Source organism: Ambystoma mexicanum, chromosome 10 (genome assembly GCF_040938575.1).
Source record: "Ambystoma mexicanum isolate Mex_15411 chromosome 10, UKY_AmexF1_1, whole genome shotgun sequence".
NCBI lineage: Eukaryota > Metazoa > Chordata > Amphibia > Caudata > Ambystomatidae > Ambystoma > Ambystoma mexicanum.
In genome coordinates this window covers 1,300,492,134-1,300,519,719 of record NC_090932.1, presented here as the reverse complement: position 1 = coordinate 1,300,519,719, position 27,586 = coordinate 1,300,492,134, and the positions used below count along the sequence as shown (strand labels likewise).

General features: G+C 46.4%; 2 protein-coding genes across 4 annotated transcripts in view; one reads left to right on the top strand and one right to left on the bottom strand.

Moving 5' to 3' along the window:
• The window catches only part of CCDC157 (coiled-coil domain containing 157), a 322,949-nt gene extending 313,923 nt beyond the window's left edge, over positions 1 to 9,026 (bottom strand). For 2 of the 3 annotated variants that reach the window (XM_069619308.1, XM_069619309.1), the window contains exon 1: positions 8,927 to 9,013. The gene's annotated coding sequence lies outside the window, so the exon portion shown is untranslated. Of the gene's footprint in view, positions 1 to 8,926 lie in introns of all 3 variants that reach the window. The other variant, XM_069619307.1, reaches the window with a different exon arrangement.
• A 141-nt stretch (positions 9,027 to 9,167) lies between these two features.
• SF3A1 (splicing factor 3a subunit 1) overlaps positions 9,168 to 27,586 on the top strand; it is a 429,521-nt gene continuing 411,102 nt past the window's right edge. Inside the window, exon 1 of the mRNA XM_069619306.1 lies at positions 9,168 to 9,445. Within this exon, the coding sequence (XP_069475407.1) occupies positions 9,398 to 9,445 (48 nt within the window). The 5' untranslated portion in view covers positions 9,168 to 9,397. The remainder of the gene's footprint in view (positions 9,446 to 27,586) is intronic.

Genomic DNA, 27,586 nt, shown 5'->3' with positions numbered 1-27,586 from the left:
TCTGAACCTGGCGTTTCTGGACACCTTTTTTGTGTACATGAGGACTTTGTTCCATTCCTCGTCTTCGAAGGGTTGTTGCAGTTCCTCTTCCCATTTCGTCCGTGCCGTTAGTGTCTTTTTGTTGGTGTGTCCCAGTATTCGCTCATAGAGTCTGGACACCGTATGGCCTCCTTCGGATATATCGTACCATGCCTCTAGTTCTCCTTCGGTGTCCTCGGGTTCTGGCAAAGTGCTCCACCTCTTCTTTATTGTCTGGACTAGGCTATTGTGTAGGATGAATTGGCCCCTGTGTACATCTTGTTCATCCATCAGGGTCTGGAATTCAACCCACTGTCCGTCACGCCACAGGTCCCCAATTTGGGCCACACCCTTGTCTTCCCATTGTGCCCTGTACGTGGTCAGGCTGGCCACTCGGGTGTCCACCAGCCCCGCCAGTGGGATGTGTCTTGAGCAGGGGTCTCGTATGCCCTGTGTCTTCCAGGCTCTTTTCCATAGTATTCGGCCTAGTTGGGCTATTTTGGGCAGTTCTTTTGCTTGGGCGGCATTGACCCATAGTAATTCTCTCAGGTGATACTTCCGGAGTGCTGGCCCCATAATTATTGCGTCTATTGAGGTCTCCTCGCCCAGCCATCGCACCACAAATTGGAGTTGTGCTGCCAAATAGTAATGCTCAAAATCTGGGAGTTTGATGCCTCCCCACTCATAGCTTCTTTGTAGTGTGCTTAGTGCCACCCTGTTTCGTCCCCCTCCCCATAGGAAGGTTCTCGCTATGGTGTGTAGGCGCTTGAAAAAGGGCTTTGGTATGTTGTATGGGATGTTCGCGAAGTAATATAGGAGTCGGGGTAGGACTGTCATTTTTAGTAGTGCCGCCCGGCCTATCATGCCCAACGGCAGCGTCTGCCAAAATTTCATAGCCTTTTCAATTTTGTCTAAAGCTATTTGTGTGTTACCTGCGTGTGTTTCCATGGTGTTGTGATAGATCTCCACTCCCAGGTATTTGAAGGTGTTCGGGGCCCACGTGATGCCCAGAGGTGGTAATTGATCTGACGGCACTGCTCGTAGGTCTGCCAGGGGAAACAGCACGGATTTTTCCCTGTTGACCACTATTCCAGATAACCTACCGAATGCGCGCAGCGCCTCCAGTAGGTCTTGCAGGTGGGTGCGTGGGTTCTGTATGTAAAGGAGTATATCGTCTGCGTATATGGATATCTGGTGTGTTTCCCCGTCTATCTCTATGCCTGTGTCTTTATAATCCGTTCTTAGGAATACTGCGAACGGCTCCAGGGCCAGGATATATAACATTGGGGACAGGGGGCATCCCTGCTTTGTGCCTCGCTCTATGCCCCATTCCCTAGAGATTTGTCTACCCGTCTTGACTCTCGCTCTCGGGTCTTTGTAAAGTAGTTCTATCCATCTTGTGAACCCTTGGCCTATCCCATAGTGGGTGAGCGTTCTCAGGAGCCAGTCCCATCCCACCGAATCGAATGCTTTAATTGCATCCAGTGAGGCTACAGCACACTCCCCACCTTCTTGGTTTGTCTTTTCTATAACGTAGTGGAGTCTACGCAGGTTCCAGGACGTGTTCCTTTCTGGCACGTACCCTGTCTGATCCGTATGGATCAGGGTGGGTAGCACTCTTTTCAGGCGGTTGGCTAGTGCCGCCGTCAGGATCTTGGAGTCCTGGTTTATTAGGGAAATCGGTCTATAGGAACCGCACTCGAGGGGGGGCTTGCCCGGTTTAAGGATCGGGACTATTATGGATTCCGACATACTGCTCGGGAGTCTTCCCCTCTCGTATGCTTCTTCTAATGTTTCTAGTAGTCTCGGGGCTATATCATTTTTGTATTGCTTGTAAAATTCCCCCGGGAGCCCATCTGGCCCCGGAGATTTCCCTGTCGGGAGCTGGGCAATAACCTCCGTTAGTTCCTCTACGGTGAGGGGGGCATCTAATATTTGGGCCTGCTCCTCCGTCAATTGTGGGAGTTTGATTTCCGCGAGGGCTTCCCTCAGGTCCCCCTCCTCTGCCTCCTGGACCCTGGAGTATAAGTCCTCGTAGAACTGCGAGAACACCTTGTTTATTCCCTCTTGGGACCTTATCACCTCTCCTTCCCTGTTCTGAATTTCGTTAATTGGCTCCCGCTTAGTCTCCTGCTTGGTTAGCCAGGCTAGGAGTCTGCTAGGCTTATCCCCTTCAGCATGTAGTTTCTGTATGTATTTCCCGTAATCTAGTCGTCCCAATCTTTCCCAGGTCTCCACGCACTGTTGTCGCAGGGTGGTGAGGTTTCCTTGTTCCGCCCCCTCTTCCCCCGCTTGTCTCTCTGCCTTCTCGATTTTCCTTTCTATCTTATCTAGTTGTGCTAGGGTTTCTCGTCGGAGACCTCCCATTTTCCCCATCGCCTCTCCTCTGACTACCACTTTAAAGGCTTCCCAGACCGTTCCTGTGCTCTCCACACTACCCTCATTATGTTCAAAATAGTCTTCTATCACGCTTTGGATGTATTCCTGGAAGCCCGTGTCCAGTAATGCCTCTGCCCTCAATCTCCATGTTGGTATAGGGGCTCTCCTGTGTGTGTGCGCCCATGTGATCGTCTGGGGGGCGTGGTCAGATAGGGTTCGCGCGTGTATGTATGCCTCAGTGAATTCTCCCAGTGTTTCCCTGCCCGTGAACAGGTAGTCAATCCGTGTGAATGTTCTATGTGGGGCACTGTAATGCGTGTATCCTCTCTCTTCCCCATGTACCTTCCTCCAGACGTCTTCGAGTCCGAGCTGGTCTAGTATCTGTTGTAGTGCTCTCGCTGGCGGCGCCGCTCTCTTGTGCTTATCGTCCGACCTGTCCAGCCGGGGATCCAGAGTGCAATTATGGTCACCTGCCCAAATCATCGTTGCATTCCTGTACGGGGCCAGCCGGGGCGGGAGCATTCTGAAGAAGGCTGTAGCGTCGTGATTAGGGGCATAGGTGTTCACGAGGCATATCTCCCGGTTTTCTAGCATCCCATGGACTACCAGGATTCTCCCTTCCGTGTCTTTCTCCTGGTTGATGAGCTGGAATGGGACGCCCGGGGCGACCCAGGTTATGACTCCTCTGGCGTAGTTGGAATACGTCGCACTATACATCTGGCCTCCCCATTTTTCCTTTATTTTGGCCTGTTTTTCCGCCGTCAGGTGCGTTTCCTGCAACAGTGCAATGTGAGTCCTTGTTTTGTTTAGCCAGGTATAGATCCTTAGCCTCTTGACGTATGCGTTCATCCCCCTGACATTCCACGTGACAATTCTTAGGACATCTTGGTCTTTGTGGGGACTAGCGCTTGCGGCCTGCTCATTCCCATGGGCTCGCTCGGTGTCTCATTCTCACGATGCGTTCCTGCTGGGGATCTGTGTCCCTTCTTCTGGCAGTTGAGTTTTTTGCCTCGTGCCTCCCGCCAGCTTTTTGTTTGTGGGTGCTGTCCCCTGGATTTGTTTTCCTTGCTGATTCTTTGTGTGTGACAACTGTTATTTCTTATTCTGCTCTCCTCCTCTCTTTGTGGGCTTTGCCTTAACTTCCCAACTGTTATAACTGTTAACCTAAATAACGTCAACAAACGCCCAGCCTCCCCTCCTCTGCTCGGGCTCCGTCGCTTTCCAGGTGCCGCTTTCTCCTCCTCGGCCTTCCCTGTCGCGGCGTAGTGTCTTGAAACTGACACTATAAACATTGTTTTTGCTGGGGCTTCTCTGTGGGTCTTGGCGGTTCCCCTTCTCCAAGTCTCGTGCTCCCATTGTAAGTCTCTTTACTATGGGCTTTTCAACTTGATGGTTGTCGGTTGCTCTTTTTTGTTACTTCCCGGTAGGGCATTTCTACCGTCTTGTTCTTGCTCCTGTAGCGTTGAGTATGCTTGTCGTGCTCGGTTCTAATCTCTGTTTTGCTGGGGGTGGTTTCTGTTTCGCTCGTTCCTCTCTGCCGACTGCGGAATCCCACGCTGGTCCATCCACTCCTGGGCATCGGTCGTTGTCTCGAAGATCTGTGTTTTTCCGTCATGGAGTATTTTTAGTTTGGCTGGATACAGCAGCATGAATTTCACCCCTGCTGCTCGGAGGCGCTCTTTAGTCTGCCAGAACTGGGCCCTCTGCTTTTGCACCAGTACCGTATAGTCTGGATATATTGTTATCTTGGCCCCGTTCCTTGTGATGTTCCCTCCTTCTCTCGAGAAAGTCAGGATTTTCTCCCTATCCTTAAAGTTCATAATTTTTGCTATCATTGGTCTTGGTGGTGCTCCTGGGCGCGGTCTTCTAGTCAGCGCTCGGTGTGCCCTTTCTACTACAAAGCCCTGGGATAGGGTCCCTGCCCCTACTTCTTGGATCAGGAGGTTCTCTATGTAGTCCGTGGGGTCCCTTCCTTCCTCTCCTTCTGGCAGCCCCACTATTCGTACGTTATTGCGTCGGGCCCTACCTTCTGCGTCTTCCACTCTGCGTTCTAGTATATTAATTCTTTCCAGTGCTTCCGACATTTGTGTTCGCGAGGCGGACACTTCCACTGAGTTACTCTGTGCTTGTTGTTCCACTGTTGTCATCCTTTCCGCCAGATTTCTCGTGTCTTGTCTAAGAAGTCCCACATCTACCATCACTGCATCTAGCTTTCCTTCTATCGACGTCTTTAACGCCCCTATGGCTTCCAGTATACTGCTTTCCACTTGCCTGATCTTCCAATCATTACAACCTTATTCTTTCTATTTCATTTTGTCATTGCTCTCTATATGTCCTTTTTCTTTATTTTGATTTTTTTAATATCACTTGCATAACGCCTTAGAGCTATGAGTATTAAAGTCTTATCTTGGAATGTTAAAGGGCTTAACATCCCTATTAAAAGACAAAGAATCCTTAGCCATCTAGGGAAAAGTAACCCTGACATTGCATGTATTCAGGAAACGCACCTAGATTCGATAGAAGAAAATAATAAATTGATTAAATCTTGGGTCAAGCATGCCTTTTTTGCACCTGCAGTTGATAAGAAGGGTAGAGTTAGTATTTTCATACATAAAAAAATGTCCTTTACGTTAATTGACCAGCAACATGATTCCTTTGGACGATGGTCTATTATTGACTCCATTATCAACAAAGTAGCGGTCACAATTCCTAATATCTACGGGCCCAATACTCCTGACCCATCATTTTGGAGCCATTTAAAACACACTATTTTCAGCAAAAATTCTGATCGTCTCATTATTTGGGGAGATTGCAACCAAATTGGTGATTTTACCCTTGACCGTAAATCCCAATCCAAATTTATCAATACAAAATCACACAAACAATTCCTCAATTTTATAGAAGATCTTGCCCTTGTTGATACTTGTCGCTTCTGCCATCCAGAGGCGAAAGAATATACCTTTTTCTCCCCTCCACACAAATCACTTTCAAGAATAGATCATATATTTATAAACTCCCCTCTTGTACCCAAAATTCTTCATTCTGAAATTGGCCCCATTATTATTTCTGATCATGCCCCTGTGTTTACTGTCCTGGAATGGGATCCCTTGCCTTTCCATTCATCCAGATGGAGATGTAACTCCTTTTTACTGAATGACCCTGATGTTATCCAACAAATGAATATCTTTATTACTGAATTCTTTACCCTTAATAATCCCCTTGATACATCTATACATACCAACTGGGATGCCTTTAAGGTCACATTGCGTGGATTCATTATACGCTATACATCCTTTAAGAAAAAGCAAAATGAAAAGTTCTCCCAAGGCCTTATTTGCTCCATCAAGTCATTAGAACAGGCAAACTTCAATAATCCCACAGAGGACTCCTTCAAATGCCTTCTTGCAAAACGTATAGAATTCAACAAATATAGTACAAATAAAGCCTGCTCCTCTTTATTAAGATCCAAAGCTAAATTTTATGGCGGATCCAATAAATTGGGTAAATTATTAGCCGCTTATCTAAAAAAGGAAAAGGAAAAAAATGTCATAACTTCAGTAGTTAACCAACAAAATATCAGAGTTTCTAATTCGCAACAAATTAATGACGCTTTTTTTGAGTTTTACTCTCAACTTTACTCGGCAGATCAAACAATTCTCAATGACAATATTCTTAAATATCTAAGCTCTAATAAAAAGATCAACGAACATCCAATAGACCTTTCATTCCTTGATAACCCAATTTCATTGCAAGAAATACATAAAGCTATTTTAGATCTTTAAATCGGTAAAGCACCTGGACCAGGTGGTTTTCCTATAGAATTTTATCGTTCCTTTTCATCCCTGCTATCTCCTAAACTTCTCGACCTCTACAATCATTTTCTTGCCTCAGGCTCTAGCACAGGCTCTTTTAGACAAGCACTTCTTATTTTATTTCCCAAACCGGACAAAGACCCCTCTTTGGTTAAAAATTACCGTCCCATCTCACTAATTAATTCAGATGCCAAAATAATTGCCTGCCGTCTGGACAGTATTATGCATAAACTAATTAACATTAATCAAACAGGCTTCATTAAAGGAAGGCTTGCCTCATCCAATACAAGAATTCTTTTCAATACTCCTATACATGCGCAAGATTCTACTGATCCTCTTTTCCTCCTTGCTCTAAATGCCGAAAAAGCTTTTGATAGAGTCTCTTGGCCTTTTCTTTTTCAATCTCTCTTATGGCACGGGTTCAGCCCTATCTTTATCAAATTAGTGTCATTTCTATACTCATCTCCCTCAACCAGGATTTTTATTAATAACACCTTCACTAAAGCTTTTCCCATCTCACGAGGCACTAGACAGGGCTGTCCACTGTCCCCACTCCTTTTTGTTTTAGCCTTAGAACCTTTACTCCAAGGTATTACCATCAATGATGGCATTAAAGGTATCACGCTTAAAGATTTTACTTTTAAGTTCACTGCTTATGCGGACAATATTCTACTTTACTTATCAGATCCCAACTCTTCCCTCCAAGCACTTATGTCTACCATAGATCAATTTGCATGTGTCTCTGGATATAAATTGAACTATGACAAATCTGAAATCTTGCCCCTTACAAATTCAGGTACATTAGCAAACACACCTCTTTTTGGAATGAAATGGTGTACTTCATCTGTTAAATACCTAGGGATCCCTATCGCTAATAACCTCAAGTCAACCTTGAACCTAACCCAGAATATGATTATTGATAAAATTAACTCATCCATTAATCACTGGTCTCCTTTGTTCCTCTCTTGGTGGGGCAGACTAGACTATTAAAATGACTCTTGGGCCCATTATTCTCTATTATCTCTCTATGATACCAGTACTACTCCCAAATTCTTTCTTTAAAAAAATTGACAACATTTTAGTTCAATTCCTGTGGAAAGATAAATCTGCCAAAATTGCTCTCAATAAGTTGAAATCCAGTAAACCTTCCGGGGGAGTGAATTTTCCAGACTTCCTTAAATACCAGAAATCCTTTTTATTAAGAAAGACAAATTATCTTATGTTTAACTTCTGAACCCCAATTTATTAACACCCCCTCATGGATTCTTTTGGAATCAAAACTCATTACTCCTTTGTCCTTTACTGCCTTTCTCAAAAAATCCCCATGGCCTGGAATCAAAAAAATTCCCCTTTTATACTCCTTTAAACAAGTATGGAATTCCTTAATTACAACATGTGATAATATCCAAGATATCTCCAGCACCTTCTTGTGGTTTTACAAAGCTTTTACTCATAAACCCAAACTTGGCAATCTACATAAATGGTACTCAGCCGGAATGTTCCTAGTCTCACATTTATTTAAGAATAATGCTCCTATACCGTTCCAAGACCTCTGTACTTAATTCAATTTAGATTAATCAGATTTTAAAACCTATTCCATTTTCACTAAACTTATTGCTAAAGCTACTCCTCATTATACACATAAAATTCCCTCAAAATATTTAGAACTAATTTTGTACTCTCACTCCACCAAAGCATCCAAATTCTATTGCATTCTCAATCAGCCCACTGATACTACTGCTAAACTCTATACCCTGTGGGAATCTGATTGGAACTTACAAATCACTGAAGAAATGTGGACTAAGATATGGTTGCAATGCTTTTCCACTTCTGTTGCTGCAAATCTCACTCATTTCATACTACATAGAGCAGATCTTACACCACAAGGATTGCCAAAATGTCTAACTCCAGTCAAAGTGCATGCTGGTCCTGCCAATCTTCTCCTGCAGATTTTATTCATTCAATCTTTAACTGTAATTTTGTTTTTACATTTTTGACTCATATATGGAAATGCTTTCGTTTCAGGAACCTCTCACATTATGTAATGTCATGATTGGAGCTGTAGCAAATCCCTATATGTCACATATTACTTTGTCTGATTTATTACATTTTTTGGTATATGTTGCCTTCCATTACTTATGATTCATGGTGGAACTCTGTGTGCTCTTTTCACAGAATTGAAAAAATGCATGTCTTATCAACAAAAACTCTACCTAAGTTTCATAACAAATGGATTGCCTTTAATTATTACTTAACATAAAATGCTCCTTTTGTTGCATGTATTGCTCTTCCCTCTCCCTACTCTTCCCTTAACGTGTGGTGTCCGTCCTCCCCTGTTTGTCCCAAACCATGCTATGATTTTACTTCATATTTTTATAAGGTTTATAATATTTAATATTGTATTTAGTTAACTACAGCATCATCAATTATCATATTTACTATGATGTATTTCACTTTTCATACAACTGGCTGTAATGTCTACTTAATTATTCTTAACTTTCAATAAAAATCAATTAACTTAAAATGCATATTGGTGGCCTGTGTAAAAAGTAACGTTCGGTGTAACATCCCTCTCCCACAATCCGCTTTGAAGTGCTCGGACCTTCTTCGCGGATCTATACCACAGCATGCAGAATCAGGATATTGCAGATCTGTCTAGTAAACAAATAGCAGATTTAACTATAAGTCAGCCCTGAGAGCGAGGAAGGAACACCCACCTGCACCTTCCTGCCGTCTTGCATCGTGTATCTGCTGCTATGGGAACCGCGCTCCCTCTCTAGAGTGACGTGTTTTCGGCCGACTAGAACTCGAAGTTGAGTTGAGTAGGAGCAGCATGTACATTTGTTTTTTTTTTTTGCATCCCTTTTCTATGTCTATCTTCCCTTTCCTCCAAAGTATTAGTGTCTCCGTGTCCTTCTACCATGTCTATTGTTTATACGGCTTCCTGTGCCTCCTGTCATAGACAAGGACGATTTCTCAAACAGAGTTGGTACTGCTGGGTTAGCTGTGTAGTTGTCCTTCTTCTATGTTTAAGCGCTAACGTTGGAAGTGACTAGTTTGTGTATCTTTCTTCGATGTCTACACGTTGGTCTCAGTCAGTCTCCCAAAGCCATCTTGTGCGGCTTATCCTGCGCCGCTAATTCTGAGGACTGTGAGCTGGATTTGTGATCTGCAGTGCCTGCTCCAGGATGCCTGCCGGACCCATAACAGCCCTTCCTGGGGCAGAGAGCAAGCCGGTACGGGGGCAGCTAAGGAAGCAGTGGAAATCGGGTGGGATATGTCATACAAGGGTTGGAGTATGTTCATGACGTGTGGCATGAAACCTGGGGTGGCTTATGTGTTGTGTACCTCAATGTGCAGGCTCTTAAGTGCAGGGCTCCAAGCATTTTCAATTCCAAAAATGTGTGTACCACCTTCTGCTCGCGGAACAACATGATATTAATCATCCTACAACTAAAGTTACCCTTAAAGTTATTCGGGGTTCGACATTTCTGAGGGCAATTTTGCTTCTGCTTGAAGCATCGAATAGCCTGGTTTGGCCGCCAGTCCGTTCGTTGACAAATACACATACCAGACATACTGTTAAACAAGCATCGGCAAAGCCAACAGCATTGGCGTTTACTGCTCTTCTTTGCATTTATATGCACCAGGGTGCAAGGAAAAGAGTATATGGAGTTAAGGGAGGATGTGAGAAGGGATGCTGCAGATGTGCATTAAAATGAGAGGGGGATTGGAGAAAGGGAGGAACTTATTGAGAAAGGGTGCCATTGATGATGAGAGTGCGAGGGTAAGATGAAAAGTGAGGATGTGAGAGGTCGAATGAGAAAAAAGTAAGGGCTGCAATGAAAGGAGAGTTTGGCGAAGATGGAATGACTGTGCAAGCGAGATGTAATTTCTTCAGGTTAAGAGAGAGCGCACAGAGAAAGAGATGGCCCACAGAGAAAGAAGAGAGTGAACGAGAGCACGCACAGAGATAGCACATGTAGAGATACAAATACAATGCACAGAGAGGATCAAGAGTGACAGCACAGAGAGAGAGAGGAGTGAGTGACAGCAGAGGGATACAGAGAGAGAGGTGCATCGCTAGAGAATGACAGCGCGTGGAGGGAGTGTGCATAAAGAGAGAGAGAGCGCACAGAGAGCATGTGTATTGAGAAAGACAGTACATGGACCGAGACAGCGTACCCAGAGAGTCAACACAGAGAGAGACAGTGTACAGAGAGAGAGAGACACGCATAGACAGTGCACTGAGAGACGGCACGGAGGGAGAGAGCGAGACATCATACAGAGAAAGAACACAGAAAGAGAGTGACAGCGCATGGAGAGGGACAGTGATTAGAGAGAGAGCGCGCGCATGGGGTGAGAGACAATGCATGGAGGGAGAGGGATACAGGTAATGGAGAGAGAGGGGGCTCATACAGCGCTCATGGACAAGGGAGAGAGGGAGAAAGAGAGAGAGTGTTCATGGAGAGAATAATAGCTTAGAGAGTGATATCCCATGGAGAATGAGAGAACACAGTTAAAGTGTGTACATTTAAAACAAACTATAATGAAATAAAACTGACTCAAAACCCGCAGGCTTTACTCATCACAAGCATGATAAATCACTGACCCGTGCAGTGCTCCATATAGGATTTTGGAGTGACAGTGTTTACTCCCAATTTTTAGAATTGGAAAGTAAAACCAATGTGCCTAAAATTAAAACTTTGTTCGAAAACATAAGATAACACAGCTGAATTTCAAAGTGGTTCTGAATAATTTATTGCACCTGTGGAAAACGTTTTCCCCACACAAGAACTTTGTAGATGCATACTACCCAGCTTCATCTCCATGATACTTGGGTACAAACTCTGTTAAGAGCTACTACAGATGCTAGCTAGTTACATCGGGTGATTTATAAATCGAGTCCCTCACTCTACCAGCATCAATTGTCTCTTGGGCCTACTGTTGCTGCCACGCATTGCGCCTTGAAACACTTGTGTATAGGCGCGTTATAAATGCCATTATCATATCATCACGCACTACCTGCTTGACAGCCACTCCATGGTTTTTCTCCATCTCTCCTTCCCTTTGCAACTCTGTTTCCCGTCTCTCACTTCTGATGCTTTGCCTCCCATCCTTAAGTGTTGCGATGCCACATTTTACAGTCTGTTTCTCTGTCACTCTGCCTCTTTCATCTCTGCATTCAATTGTTGCTGTTGCCCTCCTATTTCTCGCTGTATCAGTTGATATAACTCCTCTGCCTCTCTCATGTCATTACTCTGGCTATATCTGTTTTTTTTGTTGTTTTTTTTCATTTTCTCGGTTGTGGTTGCTACTCCTTTTGATTGTTATTGGCCTGCCCTTCTCTAGTATTGCTGCTCTATTTCCATCTCTCCCCATCTGCTGTTGATCTGTTTTTATTTTACTGTCTCCAAATGTCTATTTTGCTGCTTCTAGCCCTCGCTCCTATTGTGTGTTTGTCCTATTATTAACTCTGTTTCCCTTCTCTCTTTCTTTGTTGCCCTATCTAGCTCATTGCTCTCTCTTCCTTACTGTTTCTTGAATTCCTGTTTTGTATGTTCAGTCCCTTCACCCCACACCTGCCACTCCTTTGTTCTCCTGTATTGCTTAGGTTCAGAGTTGCCCTTCCTCTCCTGTTTTTCTGTTTCTTTTCACATAGCACCAACAAATATCCCAAAAGCTGAAAATGCCTTTTTTATTTAAAAATCTAGTGCACCTTTGCCATTGGGTGACTCTTTTTAGATGTGTGCAAACTTTCTTTTGGCCATTAGGCTGACAATTATAGAGTTTGCGGTTTGTCTGACCAGATGCAGCACTTGCTTGAATCAGATGCTTTACCAACACTATATGCCATTGCAAGTATTAGAGCCCATATGAGCAGTGTGTTCTGAGCCGTTACAAGTATAGCAGCCCAGACGAGATGTCGGTTTGAGCCATTACAAGTATTGTGGTCCTCATGGGATGCGCGTGTTCTACTCCTGAGCCATTGCAGGTATAGCAGCCATGATTAGGTGTCTATTCCGAGCCATTACACATATAACAGTCCTCGTGGAATGTGCTTCTTCTGAGCCATTACAAATATAGCAGCCCAAATGAGATGTCTCTTCTGAGCCATCACAGGTATAGCAGATCCAATGAGGTGTGTGTTCTGAGCCATTACAAGCATAGCAGCCCTGAAGAGTTGGGTGTTCTGAGCCAGACGGATAGCTCGGGTGGGGGCAACGCGCATGCCTTGGAAGCAAGGGGACGCACAGCAACAAAGGCTCTATCTCTGGGTCCACGCTTAGAAACCTCTGGGTATAAAGCGTGTTATAAATAACCAATTACATTACAATACAAGTAGAGCATCCTGGATGAATGTGTGTGTTCTGAATCACTGAATATTTAATAGTCCTTTTGATGAGTCAAATGTTAAGCCAACTCTGTTACAATTGAATGTTACCTGCATCTTAAATGCATATCTCTGATGCAGACTCATTAACTCGCCTATCAACAGGATTTGAACTAACACGTTACACAATAATCTCTGCAGCAGGGTTATTGACCCACTGAGCTGCCTTTCCCAAGGCACATACGGTTAGGACACTGGCAGTTCCATGTGAGGCTTGGCTGACATAAATGGCTTGTTTAAAGCTCTAAGCCTGTTTGGACGATCCTACAATAGTCGGGAGATTCATAATGAGGTTTTGAAATGTGATAGATCTTTGGCAGTGGGACTCAGTAATCAGACATGGGAGAAGCAGATGTTTTGAAAACCACAAGACAGCGTAGAAGGGATTGAAGTATATGACAGCCATGCCATCTTCTCCTACTGTCAGATGTTGGTGGGAAGAACTCGGACACTGTTCTTGCTCAGTACTTTAGCTTGCCGCAGAAAAAGCCAACACATGTTTGTGCTTTAACAGCAGCTCTGTTAAGAAATTCAGGTACTGTCCCAAAACATAGTCCTGCTAAGAAATGTTGGCATGATGCTATCAGCCCTGCTGTGAATATTCAGCATTGTGCCATGACATGTGTATAGCAGCTACGTTGATAAATTAGTCTACTTTACCTGAATATATTGCAGTCCTGTTGCGGTACCGGTACAAAGTGTACCACTGAAAATATATGCAACACTGTTTCTACCTGTATCCGTATACCTGCTTGCAGTGGGTGGTCAGAAAGGGAGTTAACGTTCAAACCACATGCTCAGCTATTTGTTGCTCACTATGAAAACAAACTGTATAGTGCCCTTCAATGCACACAAACACATGCAATGTTGAGACAAAACAAAACACCTTCATATAGAACACCAACAAAGATTTTCCTTCTCACTGCTTGCTGGGAGGCTCTCCTAAAAATGTCAAGAGATCAAGAACCCCAAGCCATTGAATGCAATTGATGTTTTCTGCGATGAAAAAAAACAGTCTTTAAAACCCATGCTGCTGCAACTGCGCTGCCTCCATTAAAGCAGTTTAAGATTGAGGAAAATGAAGCAGAAATGCAGCCCTTGTTTAAGACAAATTTCATTTTACACAATACTGTGTCCAAAAGTAGGGTCACAAGCATGTTCATGATTCAAGATGCTTTAATAACACTGTAACTTACAAAATGCAGGCAGTTAAACAAAGTTAGCAAAAAACAATATTTTATATTTTACTTTATATTTACTTTTACATTACTCGGAAGAGAGTGTTAAAAACATTGAACATACCAGGACTCTTCCAAGCAACTGTGTGGATTGCTAAAGTAAAGAGTGGGTTTGCAAGCTGCTGCTAGCCAGGCTGTCTCCAGTGAACTCCATGATTTATGGAGGTGCTGCCATAAATAGCCTGTGTAAGTGGTACACAAGGAAGAATTAAAAGGGCCGTATTGACAAGATTTCTGTTCGTAGAAAGGCCTGATATGCACCTTCTCTGGTGGGCTGGACCTGTGTGCGTAATCTGGGGATGGTTTGCTTATGAGTCCATCAGGGCAAAACGTAAGGGATTCGTCCCACAAAGCAGGTTTGAGAAAATATAAGTTTTGTGTCAAGTGTTGGTTGGTGTTAAAGTTAATGTAAAATATTCGGCCAGCATTTTAACCAACAACGGTATGACTAGCACGTCACGCACAATACGGGTGAAGCTATGTCAGTAACTAGTCTCAAGTGCACAAGATCAAAGAGGACAAAAAACTAGGCATACGATAGCAGTGCCTGGAAAAATGCACATCAAATCCAATAAACAAGTCAAAGCTGTGGGCTTCGCCATTGCAGATTTGAAACTGGACTTCAGTGCAAGGAACAGGTATAAATAAATTGGTTGAAGGCACAAGACATCTGCATAAGACATTTTATTATACCAGTATCACTTTTTCAGATGCAATTTAGCCATTCACTTTGAGCACACTGCTTAAAAATAACACTTAAGGCCAACATTTGATGTTAATGCTTGATAGAGCTACTGCAAAGAGATTTCGGGAAATACATTTTGGATGTGAGGGTCGGGTAACACGTGGGAATGACCTTAGGGATTAGCATGGCCACGGCCAGTAAATAGGTGGGTACAAACTGCAGCATTTCAAATAGGAGGAACCCTCACAAGCTGTGTGTTTCTCCTGAAATGCCATCGCCGTGCTGTGTCCATTGCCACTTAAGTTTGCAGAATGGCTGTGCTGGAGGCAGGTTGTTCGGACGAAAGTTTATTTGACTTGACAACACACAAGCAGACAGAGATGGTCACAGAGCGACATCAATATACACTTTATACAATACATACTTTACAATGTTAGGATTCTGTACAGATCACAAGGGTTAGGTTCTAGGTGATGTATTGAAATCTGGATTAAAGGAGACACAGTTCACAGGGCGGCATTGTTGAGGGGACGGGGGGGGGGAAGAGGATTCAGAATCTGAGGTTGAGGTCAAGGCGGACATGTAATCGCGGAACTTACGCCAGATATCCCTTGGTCTCGAATGTGGATGTTGCAGCACACTCCAGGCCTCTTTGGTATCATGCGCCCAAGTGACTGTCCTGAGCCACTGTGCGTACGTGGGCGCCCTAGGGCGAAGCCAACGCATCAATGTGCAGTGTACAGCCAATACCATGCAGAGTCCCGCAACGCTCTTAGAATCACGCCCCAACTGGGGAAAGTTGTGTAAGAGACAGCGCATTGGGGAGGGGTCAATAGTGTGATCTAGTATGTCCGACAAAAGTTTCTCTAACCGGACATGGGGGCGGTGGGGATCTATGGTGTTAAACCAATGGAAAGCAAATTGAGATTGGGCTACCACCCAGTACCTAATGAAGTCGGGGGCGCCAAATCTGCCCAATTCCTTAGGGGTGGTCAGTGTTATTAGTTTGAGGCGGACTGCGCCGGAATGTCAGAGAAAGGTGTTGATTATGTGGCCTAGCGACTTGAAGAATTCATCGCCCGGCCATAAAGGAAGATTGGTGAATCGGTAGAGGAGTTGAGGTAACACTACCATTTTAAGTATACCCATCCTACCTGCTAGGGAAATGGGGAGTCTAGTCCAGTAGTTTTAGTAGGCAGGTTTGTGAGGTAATTCCGGTAGTTGTCCTCGCGCAACTTCGCCTTATGCCGGGAAACTGCCACGCCAAGGTAAGTGATGCTGGATTGAGACAAAGTGAATCCCCTTAGATCAGAGGGGGGTTGCGTGGAGTCTGTAAGTGGGAATAGGGCAGATTTAGAACAATTTACTTTCAACCCAGATATGTGTCCAAATCGGGCTATATCACTCAAAATCAGGGCAAGATTGGTTTCTGGGGAACGGATGTACAGGAGAGCGTCGTCGGCATATAAGGAAACAATATCGGATTGGCCCGCTGTGCGCAAGCCTCTGTGAGAGTTTAACTGGCGCATCATGTCAGCAAAGGGTTCCATGGCTATGGCGAATATTAGCGGGGAGAACTGACATCCCTGTCATGTCCCTCTGGCTATCTGGAAGGGGGTGGAGCACCTGTCCTCAGTGCGAACTCTGGCTGATGGGGCGGTATAGAGCGGCTTTACCCAGGTCCGGAAATTAGGGCCAAACTTACATTTCTCAAGAACTCGCCACAAATATTCCCATGACACTGAGTCAATGCCTTCTGCATATCTAAGGTGGCTGCCACCGTCTGTGCTTTCGGGTTAATCCTACTGATCACTTTGAAGAGCCTTCTTAGGTTCAGGGATGTGGACCTCTCTGGGACAAATCCCGCCTGGTCAGGGTGGATGATGTGGGGCATGTATGAAGCTGGTCGATTGGCCAGTAGTTTAGCGTATATTTTAACGTTGCAGTTAATTAGCGAAAGGGGGCGGTATGAGCCGCATTGGGTGGGGGGGGGGTTTGCCAGTTTTGAGAAGGACTGTTATCATTGCCTCTCGGAGAGAGGGGGGGAGGGGGGAGGGAGTATGCCCTTTTCGCATGCCTCCTCCCATAGGGCCAGTAGATGTGGAACCAGGTGAGATTTGTATTACTTATAAAAGTCCAGGGGCCTTTCCCGATGCCAACGACTCAATGGCTTCAGTGAGTTCTTCAGGAGTAAAAGGTCTCTCCAGGGAAATGCTGGCGTCAGTGGACAGGACCGAAAGAGAGAGGTTTCCTAGATAGGAGTTGATTTCCGATATATGGGGACTATCCACTTTCGAATACAGGGAGGTATAAAATGATATAAATTCAGAGTTAATGTCTTGTGGTGAGGTAGCCAGTGTACCATCGGGCCTCTCTATTGCTGGTATGTTGGGGGCTCCAAATTCTCGGCGTAGCAACCTGGCTAGCATGCGGCCTGGCCGCTCGCCCTCACCGTATTTCCTTACCGACTGGGGGCTGTCCAGGAATTTGACTTCTCGTTCTGCTAGGCTGTGGAACTTGTCCAGCTCCGACCCTAGCGATGCTAGTGTGGCAGGGGAGTGATCCTGGGCATATTGAGTCTCAAGGTTAGCCACAGTCGATTCGCTACCAGCGATATCTGCTCTGATTCCCTTCAGAATACCACACCCTTTGGAAATGGCGATGCCCCATGTTTATGCTTTAAAGGATTCCCAGAGGGTGGCTTGTGTTGTCACAGAGTTCGTGTTGATCTCAAAAAATTCTTCGATGGAAGATTCGAGTTCAGAGTCGAAGACCTGATCAAGAAGGGCATGGGGCCTCATCCTCCACTGTCTCGTTTTATCATATTCTTGGCCCCAGTTCAATGAGATGATCACTGGTGAATGGTCTGATAATGTTCTGGGGAGGATAGCTAGATGGGACAGGCACCTGACCAGTATGTCTGATATGAGCCATCTGTCTATCCTAGAATATGAGTCGTGAACTGAGGAATAGTAGGCGTATGTGCGAGAATCTGGGTACATTAGCCGCCAGGCATCCACCACTGCTAGTCGAGGGAGAGTTGTAAGAATAGTGTGGGCTGCTCTGGAGAGGTGGCGAGGTCTAGGGTCGATCGGTCTAGGCTGACGTCTAGTATCATATTGAAATCGCCTCCCCATATGAGTGGGACCAGGGGGTAACTCTCCAGGACCGAGGCCAGGTGCAGGTAAAAGTCGGGGTCATCAATATTCGGCCCATATATATATTCAAGATGGCCACCTCCTGGTTTTGCAGTTTGCCAATGACTAATACATATCTCCCAAGCGGGTCTATTCGCGAGTGGCAACATGAGAACTTAAGATTCCTCTGTATTAGAGTAAGGGCATCTTGTCTTTGGGTGGAATAATTAGTGTAATACCTCTGGGTTCCCCACTGTTCAGCAAATCTTTCGCATTGTTCAGAGCGGGCATGGGTCTCTTGTATGCATAAGATTTTACCACTGTGGCGTTCAGCATAGAGTTGTATCTGCTGCATCTTTTTGTGATTACCCAGACCCCTAACATTCCAGCTCATGAAGGTTAAGCTGCTATCCACCATTCGTGTAGGGGTGTTAATTTAGTTTTTGTCTATGGGTTAGCAGTAGCAAATACCAAATCGGCTTGGACGAATGTGTCACCCCTTCTGTGTGTTTGTGATGTACTACTGTGGTATGTGTGGCATCTCTGGTGGTTGTCAAGACTTTTTTAACATAACATCCCATCCTCCCCTCACCCACATCCCTCCCCCAAACAGAGGGATGGTAACCCAACAAAGCCATAACAACAGCAAACTTCTCGGCATCAGCGCCTCAGGGCCTGTTAGCTGGCCTGGCGAAGGCGCATCGGACTGGGGAGAGTATGAGGAGCTTTTCAATACAGTAGGATTAACCAGTGTGTTTAGTTTAGGCCACAAGTGCGGTGGGTCAGTGGTTCAAAGAAGATGATACAAAAAGGGGGCGGCCCAAGAACAAACTGTTAATGCATTCCCGTGGGACATAATGACAACCCAGTATAACTGTAGACGTAATCAGGTCCCCGACATCTACAATCGGGGGGGCCTGTAAATCGGTATAGGATTATTTCGGACCGGGGAAATATTAGGATATCGGTTATTTCTAAACACAATGAGTCTGTGTGGCAAGCGAGGACCACATAATGGAGGATCAATGGAACAAAAAACACAAAAGTAACAACTAATGAACTCTTGCAAGGTGTTGTCGCCACCAAGAGCACTGCAGTATATAGGCCTATTATTGGTATAGGCACAATTGGTAACAACAAATCAACGTAGAGATCGCCGCAGGGGATCAGCCAGGGAAATGTTTGTCAATACATTTTGAAGCCTCTTCCGGAATCGTGAAAAAGAATGTTTGGTTAGAATATTCGACCCTTAGCTTTGCGGGGAATAGCATGGAGTATTTAACCCTAAATCTCGGAGTCTCTCTTTCACAGCCAGAAAGGTTTTGCGTTCCTGCTGCACAGCAACAGAGAAATCCGGGTAAAGATGGATCCTCGCCGACCCAAGAAGCAACTCCCCCTTAATTCTGGCTGCCCGCAGGAGGGCATCACGGTCCCGTAAATTTAAGATTCTGGCTATAATGGGACATGGAGGTGCGCCCGGTCTGGGTTTTGCGGTTAGGGAGCAGTGGGCCCTTTCAACCGCGAACTGCAGGGAGGATTTCGGTGTATCAGGAGTGTTGGAAGAATGCGTTCCACGTAGTCCTCCATGGGTTCCTTGATAATGTCCTCGGGTATTCCGACAATGCACAGGTTATTTCGTCTAGAGCGAGATTCAAGGTCGTCATTTTTCTTTTCAACTGCCGATACCCGACTGGAGAGTGTGGAAACCGCAGCGCGAAGGGAGCCCAGGTCATCCTCAGCAGCCCCAACCCTTGTTTCAATTTCGGCCACCCGGCCATCTGTCTTTTCGATATGGGCTTTTATAGAAGAGATGGTGCCATTCATATCATCAAGTTTAGTATGCAATGTAGTGAATTCCTCACGCATATACTCCAGCATCTTCTGCGAGTCATCTGAGGTTGAAGGTGTCGAGGTGGTGGGTGCTTCCTCCGGGGCCTCAGCCGCCGGTCTGGATGGTGTTTTAGTAAACATATTCAGCAAACTGTTTTTTTCCCTGCACCAGCCCCTTTGGTCATTGTGAGGACAGGAGAAGGGTTCCAGGAACCAGGGAGAGTGTGAGTGATCAGAGGTATTAGAGTTCCTTGGTAGCAATTGTTAGAATGGGGGTATCCAGGCAGGTGGTTATGCGGTTCTTCTGTTCGCTGCATCAATATAGCTGCCCTTGGCTAAGCTATGCTCCCAGAGTTCTTTTTAAGCCTGTAGGTGTGTACCGCAGTAGTGGCCTTCAGGTCTGACCCTCTACGGAATCAGCGCAGGTGGGGGTGTCACCAGTGGGGTCGACCTACGTCCACATCGGCAGCGGCGGGGATCTCCTAGGATAGTTCTGGTGAGAGTCTGATTGCCGGCGGTGTGAGCACCGGGGCCGGTAGTGTGCAGGGTAGGTTCAGATGATCAGGGTTGCCCCATGTCCACGGCCGGGGCCATGTGGATTGACCAGAGAGTTTGACGCAGTTTATACGGCTGACCCAGCGTAGTCCAGTCCCCAGCTTAGTATGGCCACGGATAACTCCCTGGATCCTATATTCGCTGCTACATCAATTTCTGTTGGGTTGGTGGCAGCGGGGGGCCTTTCAGGGGAGACCCAGTTCACTGTGATTTGCCAATGGCGGCATCCAGGGGGCAAGTAGCTTATTGTCCTGGTGATGGAGGTGCACAGAGGAGGCGCATACAGGCCAGGTCCTCAGCACAGGCCTAGGGCGCCCCCACGAAGCCCCGAGCTCCTGGAGGAATGGGCAGCACGGAGGAATGGGCAGCACGTAATGGAGGCCCTCGCGTGGCGCCACTTGAGGAGGACCGCAGCAGGTATCAATGCAGCCCGGGGGGGGGGGGCTGTACTTAAGCACATATTGTGGAACACCTCCAAATCTCTGGTGTGACAGAATTCTGTGAGTCCCTTTAGGTCTCTTGAAAGAGTTTTATCAAACGCGATCTTCTCAAGTGCTTTATATGGAGATGGAAGCAACCACTTCTTGCGTTGCTGCTCTTCCGATAAAGGTCCATGTGCACATTGGTAAAAATGTTGGTTTTCTATCCATGAGTGAACGTTGGAGCAGTGGTGTATTAATGAGCGCCATTGTTCAAGTAGAATTTCCACAGACTCCTCACAAGTTATGGAGCTCCACCAAAGATGGTTGCTGAAAGTCTGAGACAACTGTAAAATATTTTCCAAACCCTTCTTTTAACCAGCAGTTGTCAATTTATTTATTGACTGATTTGACAACGTGCCATACATCAAATTGATGAAGAATGTTTGGAAACTGCTCTTGCGTGGCCTTGGCTATTGAAACATGTCAGTGGCTATGAGGTCTATTTGCATTCCTCTCGATTGAAGATGTTCCCCGGATTTTATGAAACCATGTTTCTTCATGGCCACAGAGGATTTACATTGGGACACCTGCACTATCTCCAAACTCGCCATTTTTTTGTTTCCATGTCTTGAAAGTGGTATGAGCAGTACTTTGCTGAAAGTCCAGGGCTGTCACACTGTCCGTTGCCAGCTAGCCAGAACCGTTTGCCTGAGAATGTGCTTTCAATTGACATTTGTTCAATTTTCCAGGCTTAACTAATAGAGTGGAATAAGACTTCCCTTTGATATCTGTAGTACTGCGTTTTAGCAAGGAACTAAACCCCCACAAATTGACAAACTGGACAACTTACTAAAAGTCGAGGCGCTAAAAAGTAAAGCTGCTGAACACAGTAGATTTCCAGCTGGCACTTTGCCCAACATCGGTTGAGCGGACCATGAAATTGTATCATGGAGGTGGACACGGGTGGCTTGGATTTTCAGGTTAGTGCCTTGTTTTTTTTTTTTTAAACTTTCTTTTTTGGATTTTCAACAAGTAACAGCAAAATGGCACCCAAATGGGTGTATCAACAGTTGCGCCTCAGAGTCCCCACATCCCCATCTCCTCCCTCACCATATTAATTGCTTGTAAAGGGTATTGTCTCTTCGGGTAGTCACTCAAAGCCGGGCTCTTCTGCAATGATAACTTGGCGAGTCTATTCAGGGAGTTTGTTGGGATTGGGTTGATGAAGTGTCGTCGTTAGACAAGGATAATAAATAAAGGATGTATGGTCGCAAAATATCGGGTGAGCGTGCATGTAAAGGTAGAGTTCTGATGAATTCTGTTTCCACGTCTTGGCAGTATGGGATGTCTTTTAACCAGTTCGCCAGAGTGGGGGCTGGTCCTCTTCCTCATGACAGGGCCACTCTCCTGCGTGCAAGCACCAACAGGACACCTGCGAGTTTCCTCGTTGCGGGAGATAAGTGTCTTGTTAGCCTTAGGAGGGCTACAGTAGGGATAGGTGTAGGGTCTTCCCCGATAATTGCGGCTGTTGTCTCTAAGACCTCAGCCCAGAAGCGAGACACGGCAGGGCAGTCCTAGGCTAGATGAAGGAAATTCGCTGCTGGGGTGCAGCAACTCTCGCATGAGGCCTCTGATTCGGGGCGTTCGAAACGTTTTTTAGCTGGGGTGTAGTACGTTTGATGGAGATAGTTAAAGTGGATCTGTTTAAAACGTGTATTCAGAGCCACCTTTTGGGTTTGTCGGAGGACGTAAACCCTGTCTTCATCTGGTATCGGGGCCTGAAGAGCTTTCTCCCACCTTGCGCAAGTATTTTGGGGTATCGTCTCCATTAAGAGGGATCTATAGATTGTTGAGACCAGTCTGCCTTTGCCCTGAGCTTGAATTGCGTTTTTTTTTTAAAGCTGCCATGTAGGAGGTTGTTGCGGGAAGGTCGGAAAGAGTGTTTGTATGGTGTGCCGGAGCCTAAAAAATACAAATGTGTCAAGGGATATGTTGCTACCTCTCTCTTTGGCTTCCTTGAGTGATATAAATGACCCTTCAGTGAACAGGTCGCCCATGGTCCGCAATTGTAGTTTGTTCGCCAACTGGTGGAAGGCAGTCTCTGTTGTCAGGGGAACCCCGGGCATGAACTTAATTGGCAACAGGGGAGAGAATCTGGTGTGGACGGCATATTTCTGCGCCAACTTTTTCCAGATCACGTATGTGGAGAGGGCCACGTTCATCGTGGTCTGGGCTACTGGGAGATGACCTATGATGCCCATTCTAAGCAAGTAGGGCGACACCAGCGCCTGTTCTACTTGTACGTGTGGTCTAATAAAACGAGTGGCATACCAATAGCCGAGGAACTGTGCCTGGGCCGCCCAGTAGTATCTCTCGAGATCCGGGAGTGCTAATCCTCCACGGGACGTTGGTAAAATGAGCGTTGTGTAGGCCACCCTTGCTGGTTTGCCCGCCGACTGCAACTCGAGGACCAAACTCCTTACTCTCAGCAAATAGGATTGAGGTAGCAATAGGGGTATGTTGGCAAACAGGTATAGAAATTTAGGAAGCACCACCATTTTAACTAGCAAGGCTCTACCCCATAGTGTCAGTGGGAGCGCTTTCCACCTTTGTATTTGTGACTGGAGGGACCCTAGTGCCTTCTCGTAATTATGATTAAATACGTCAAGATGGCTAAGAGACATTGAAATCCCCAAGTATCGGACGTGTGCATCTTCCCACATGAACCCGTGGTCATCTGTGAATTTTCGAGTACCCGGTGTCAGAGGGAATATTATTGATTTAGAATGGTTCATTTTTAGGCCGGATACGCTGCCAAATTTAAGGACTTCGCGCATAATGGGATTTAGGTTTACGATTGGGTTCTTGGATGAAGAGGACCACATCGTCTGCATAGAGAGATATTATTAGTTTGTGGTCCGAGCGCGAGGCTTCTCTCGAGTTGACGGGAGCGAAGCCCTGATGCCAAAGGTTCCATTATTAAAGCAAATATTAGCGCTGAAAGCGGACATCCCTGCCTGGTCCCCCGCTGCAGGTCTAGATTTGCAGACTTCGTGTTGCCTAGGATAATGGATGATCGAGGGCTATTGTATAAGAGGGAGATTAGTCTGATAAAGTATTTCTCCAGGCCCATCTGTTTGATTACCGCAAAGAAGTAGGGCCATTCGACGGAGTCGAAGGCCTTCTCCGCGTCAAGTTGTACCGCAATTGTTTGGTGTGAGGCTGTGAGTGCTTCAATAACCCCAAACAGTCTCCTAATACCAAATGTCGTGCTTCGCCAAGGGACAAAGCCGGCCTGGTCCCCCGGTACCAGTCCCGGCATTAGAGGGAGTAATCTGGCCGTTAGTATTTTTGCTAGTATCTTGTTATCTAAATTGATTATTGAGATTGGCCTATAGGAGGCACAGTCCTCTGGGTTGGGGGGGCTCTTGCGGGTGTTTACCTGCCTTGTGTAGCAGAATAATGTTGGCTTCATGAAGGGTCGGCGGTAGGATCCTGCGTTCGAGCGCCTCCTCGTATACCCGCAGGAGCAGTGGGGCCACTGTAGTTGCAAAATACTTATAGAATTCGCCAGTTGGGCCATCTGGGCCTGTGGCTTTGGTGTTGGGCAGGGTTTTGATGGCTAACAGGATTTCTTCCAGGGAGATAGGCTGGTTTAGCGGTTCACAAAGCTCTCTCTCCACCCAATAGAGTTCAGTATCATTTAGGTAGCTTTGTAGGGTTTCGGGACCAGCAGTATGTTTGGAGCCGTACAGTTCCTGGTAGAAGGAGCGGAATGCGCGAACTATTTCTTCCTCAGTGTGCCTTGGGCATTACGGACTCTTTCAACCCGGATGCGTCTCCTGTCAGTGGCTATCGGCCGCGCCAGCAGAGCTCCGGGTTTCTGGCCCTCACCGTATTGTCGCATTTGGTGTCTCCGGCCTAGGAATTTTATCTCGCACTCCGCCAGGTTTCTGAACTGGAGAAGTTCTTCTTTAAGTTCTGCTTGGATGTTTGGATTATCGGAGCTGGAGCATGCAAGCTCTAGGTTTTTTAGTCGGTCCTTGCTCGCAACCAGTTCGCGTCTGATCAGTTTCAGAATTCCGTTGTCCTTTGTTATGCACACTCCCCTGATGTAGCATTTTAAAGTCTCCCAGAGCGTGGCTGCTGATGAGACCGAGTTTTGGTTGACTTCTACGAAGGCCTCGATTTCCTTGTGTAGTTCTGCAGCAAACACCTGGTCCGACAATGAGCCTTGTTTAAACCTCCAGTGGGGTGTTCCCATTTTTGTGTTGGGGAGCCCGCATTCAAGAACCCCCATGGAATGGTCAGAGAAGCTCTTGGGTAGGATTTGGCAGGTTCCCCACTGAAACAGACTCTTGAGATGATACTAGGAGGTAGTCCTCCTAGTTGGCGTGTCTCCACGTGTCTACCAGATCAAATGCACGGCAGATTTCTTGGATCTGAAGGCTCGCTTTGGTCGGACGGGCGGCTGTATTGTGTGATTTGCTCTTTAGGGGGTCCAGCGGTATGTTCATGTCCCCGCCCAGATGATTGTTGCAGAGCCACAGTCCTCAAGTTGGGACGGGACCCAGTCGAAATTGTTCGCTCCGTCATAGGAGTTCATGAAAACCACCTCCCTTCCCGCAAGGAACCCTTTTACCAAGAGTGCTCTGCCTTCAGTGTAGTTTTCGGATTTTACTAGGCTGAAATTGACTCTTGTCAATAAGTATGGCTACCCCTCTGACGTACAACGAGTAGGTGAAAAGTACCTGTGGCAGCCCCGTTCGCAGGCCCAGCGGTGTTCGGAGTCCGGGAGGAGATGTGTCTCTTGTAGCATCGACCTCATGTCTCCTGAGATAGTGCAGGATTTTTCGAGACTTTGCTGGGATGTTGTCCCCTCTAATGTTCCAGGTGATTACCTTGAATTTGACCTGTGGGCTCTTGGTTGTGAAAGATGTTTGCTGGTGACAGTTTCCAGAGGACAGTGATGGTGCCACGATGGAATGACAATTACCCATTGTTATTTTTCCCGCAGTGTGACGAGAAGATCAGATTTAATAGGATTGGGGGGTAGAGTGGCGGTGGTCGAGGTCCTCGTAGGCGCGATTCCCAAACAGTCTCTGAATTCCCACCCTTGCATGGGCAACCCCCAACTTGCCCAAAATTAGTATCCCACCCCATTTGTGAAACCATTAGCAGTGCTGCGCTTGGGGCGCTAGTAGCCTCCCATGGTGAGAGGTTCCATTTTTCAATACAGGAGAGTGATTCTCTGACGATTTCATTGGCCTTTGTTTTGCCAGGTTGCGTGTTTATATGTTGACTCATGGTGGATTCCGCCTCGCCCGGTCTCCCTGTGGTGGCCTTAGGTGGTGGTTGTTGGGGAGCTTGCAGCCAATTCTGTCGAGGAAGAAATTTGCTTCCTCAGGGGACTCGAAGAATTGAACCCTCCCATCGTGCTGGATTCATAGTTTAGCGGGAAATGGCATCGAATAGGTTATCTGGTTATCTTGCAAGCGGTGTTTGACACCTGCAAATGACCTCCTCTGTGCCTGGACGGCTGGTGAGAAATCTGGGTAAAATGGTATGGAATCTCCGTCGAACTGAAGCTCCCCCTTGTCTCTGGCAAGCCTCAGGATGGTGTCCCTGTCTTTGTAGTTGAGCAATTTGGCTATGATGGGGTGTGGGGGTTTCCCCCGGGATTGGTCGGGTGGTCGGGATCCTGTGAGCTCTCTGTACAACAAAGAGACAGGACAATGCCTCAGCTCCAAAATGTTCTATGCATATCTTCTCAACATGGTCTTCCATCCGGGTCTGTAATTGTTGTTCTCTTATCCCAACCAGCCTTATGTTTCTCCGGGAGCGTCCTTCCAGGTCTTCATTCTTAGCAATTGTGGTTTTCATTTGACCCTCCAGGGTTGACACCCTGGGCACCAACGATGCCGTAGTATCGTCTAAGTCAGAAACTCTGTTCCACAGTTCAAGCCTGTCTGCATTCTTGTCGAGACAATGCTGTAATTGGTAAACTTTGGAGGACAGTGCATCCATTTTGCAGTGAAGGCGTCGGATTCCGGCTTTCAGATCAAGAAGGATCTCTTTGATGTCTAGTGCTTGGGGGAGCTCGCCTTCTTGAGTTTCTTCCTGCGTTGGTGACCCTGGTCTGCTGGCAGGCCTAGGTGTTTTAGCCACGGCTCTGGGTTCAAAGTTTAGTTTGCGTTGGGATTCATCAGATTTTCCCATGATGAAGCCTGTAGATCTGGGCCCTGGAAAGCGACTGAGGTGTGTTCTAGTTGGGGCTGGGTGGGGGTCACAGCTCCTTGCTAGCAACGTAGATTAACTGGTTGGTCAGAGTTAATTGATGCAGGGTCTCCAGTAGGGCGTTTGGCAGTACGGATTAGTTGATTGCCTTCCTGAAGGATTAGATTTGTATGCAAGTGCTTATTCTTCAGGGGCTTAGAGCAGCAGCCAGGTGTCTTTAAGGCAGTGGGTTGGTGAGTTGCCTTCGATGCGGTCCCCCTTCATGCTGCTTTAAGGATCTACGAGGGCAGCACTGATATGTCCGTGCTGGGACAGTGTTACAGGAATGGTCGCTGTATTCCCCACCTGCGGCAACGCGCGTATGACCGGGTGCCGCTTCAGGTTCCCAACTGGGTTCCGAGTCACCTCTCTGTGTAGTCTAGGAGTGAGATATTTGATTTTTTGCAGGATCCCGAGTGAGTCCTCTTCGCGCAAATGCTGGTGGACGCCGCCCTTGTTATCCAGGTTTCTGGGACTTGGGTGCCTCGTCCGTGACAGACTGTGTCGTTCGATTGGAGACCTTGCACACTTTGTGTTGCCCACTGTAACCGCCAAAGGCTATGTAGGGCTGGGCGTCACACTTTATGGAGGGCTTGTAGGATTAGTCGTCTTTGCAAATGTCATTGACCACACAAGGAGACCATCCTCCAGATTTACTGCGGGATTGCAAAAAAAAGGTTGGTGCGCTTCAGGGCGAGGAGCGAGTCACTGTGGTTATGTGTTCTTATGTGTGGTGCTGTTGTTGGTCATCGCCAGCGCTGTTGTCTGGCGAAGATGTTGCTACTTCTCAACTGTGGGTAGGCGATCGAAGATCAAGATGTGGGGGTAGTCAAATTGTGA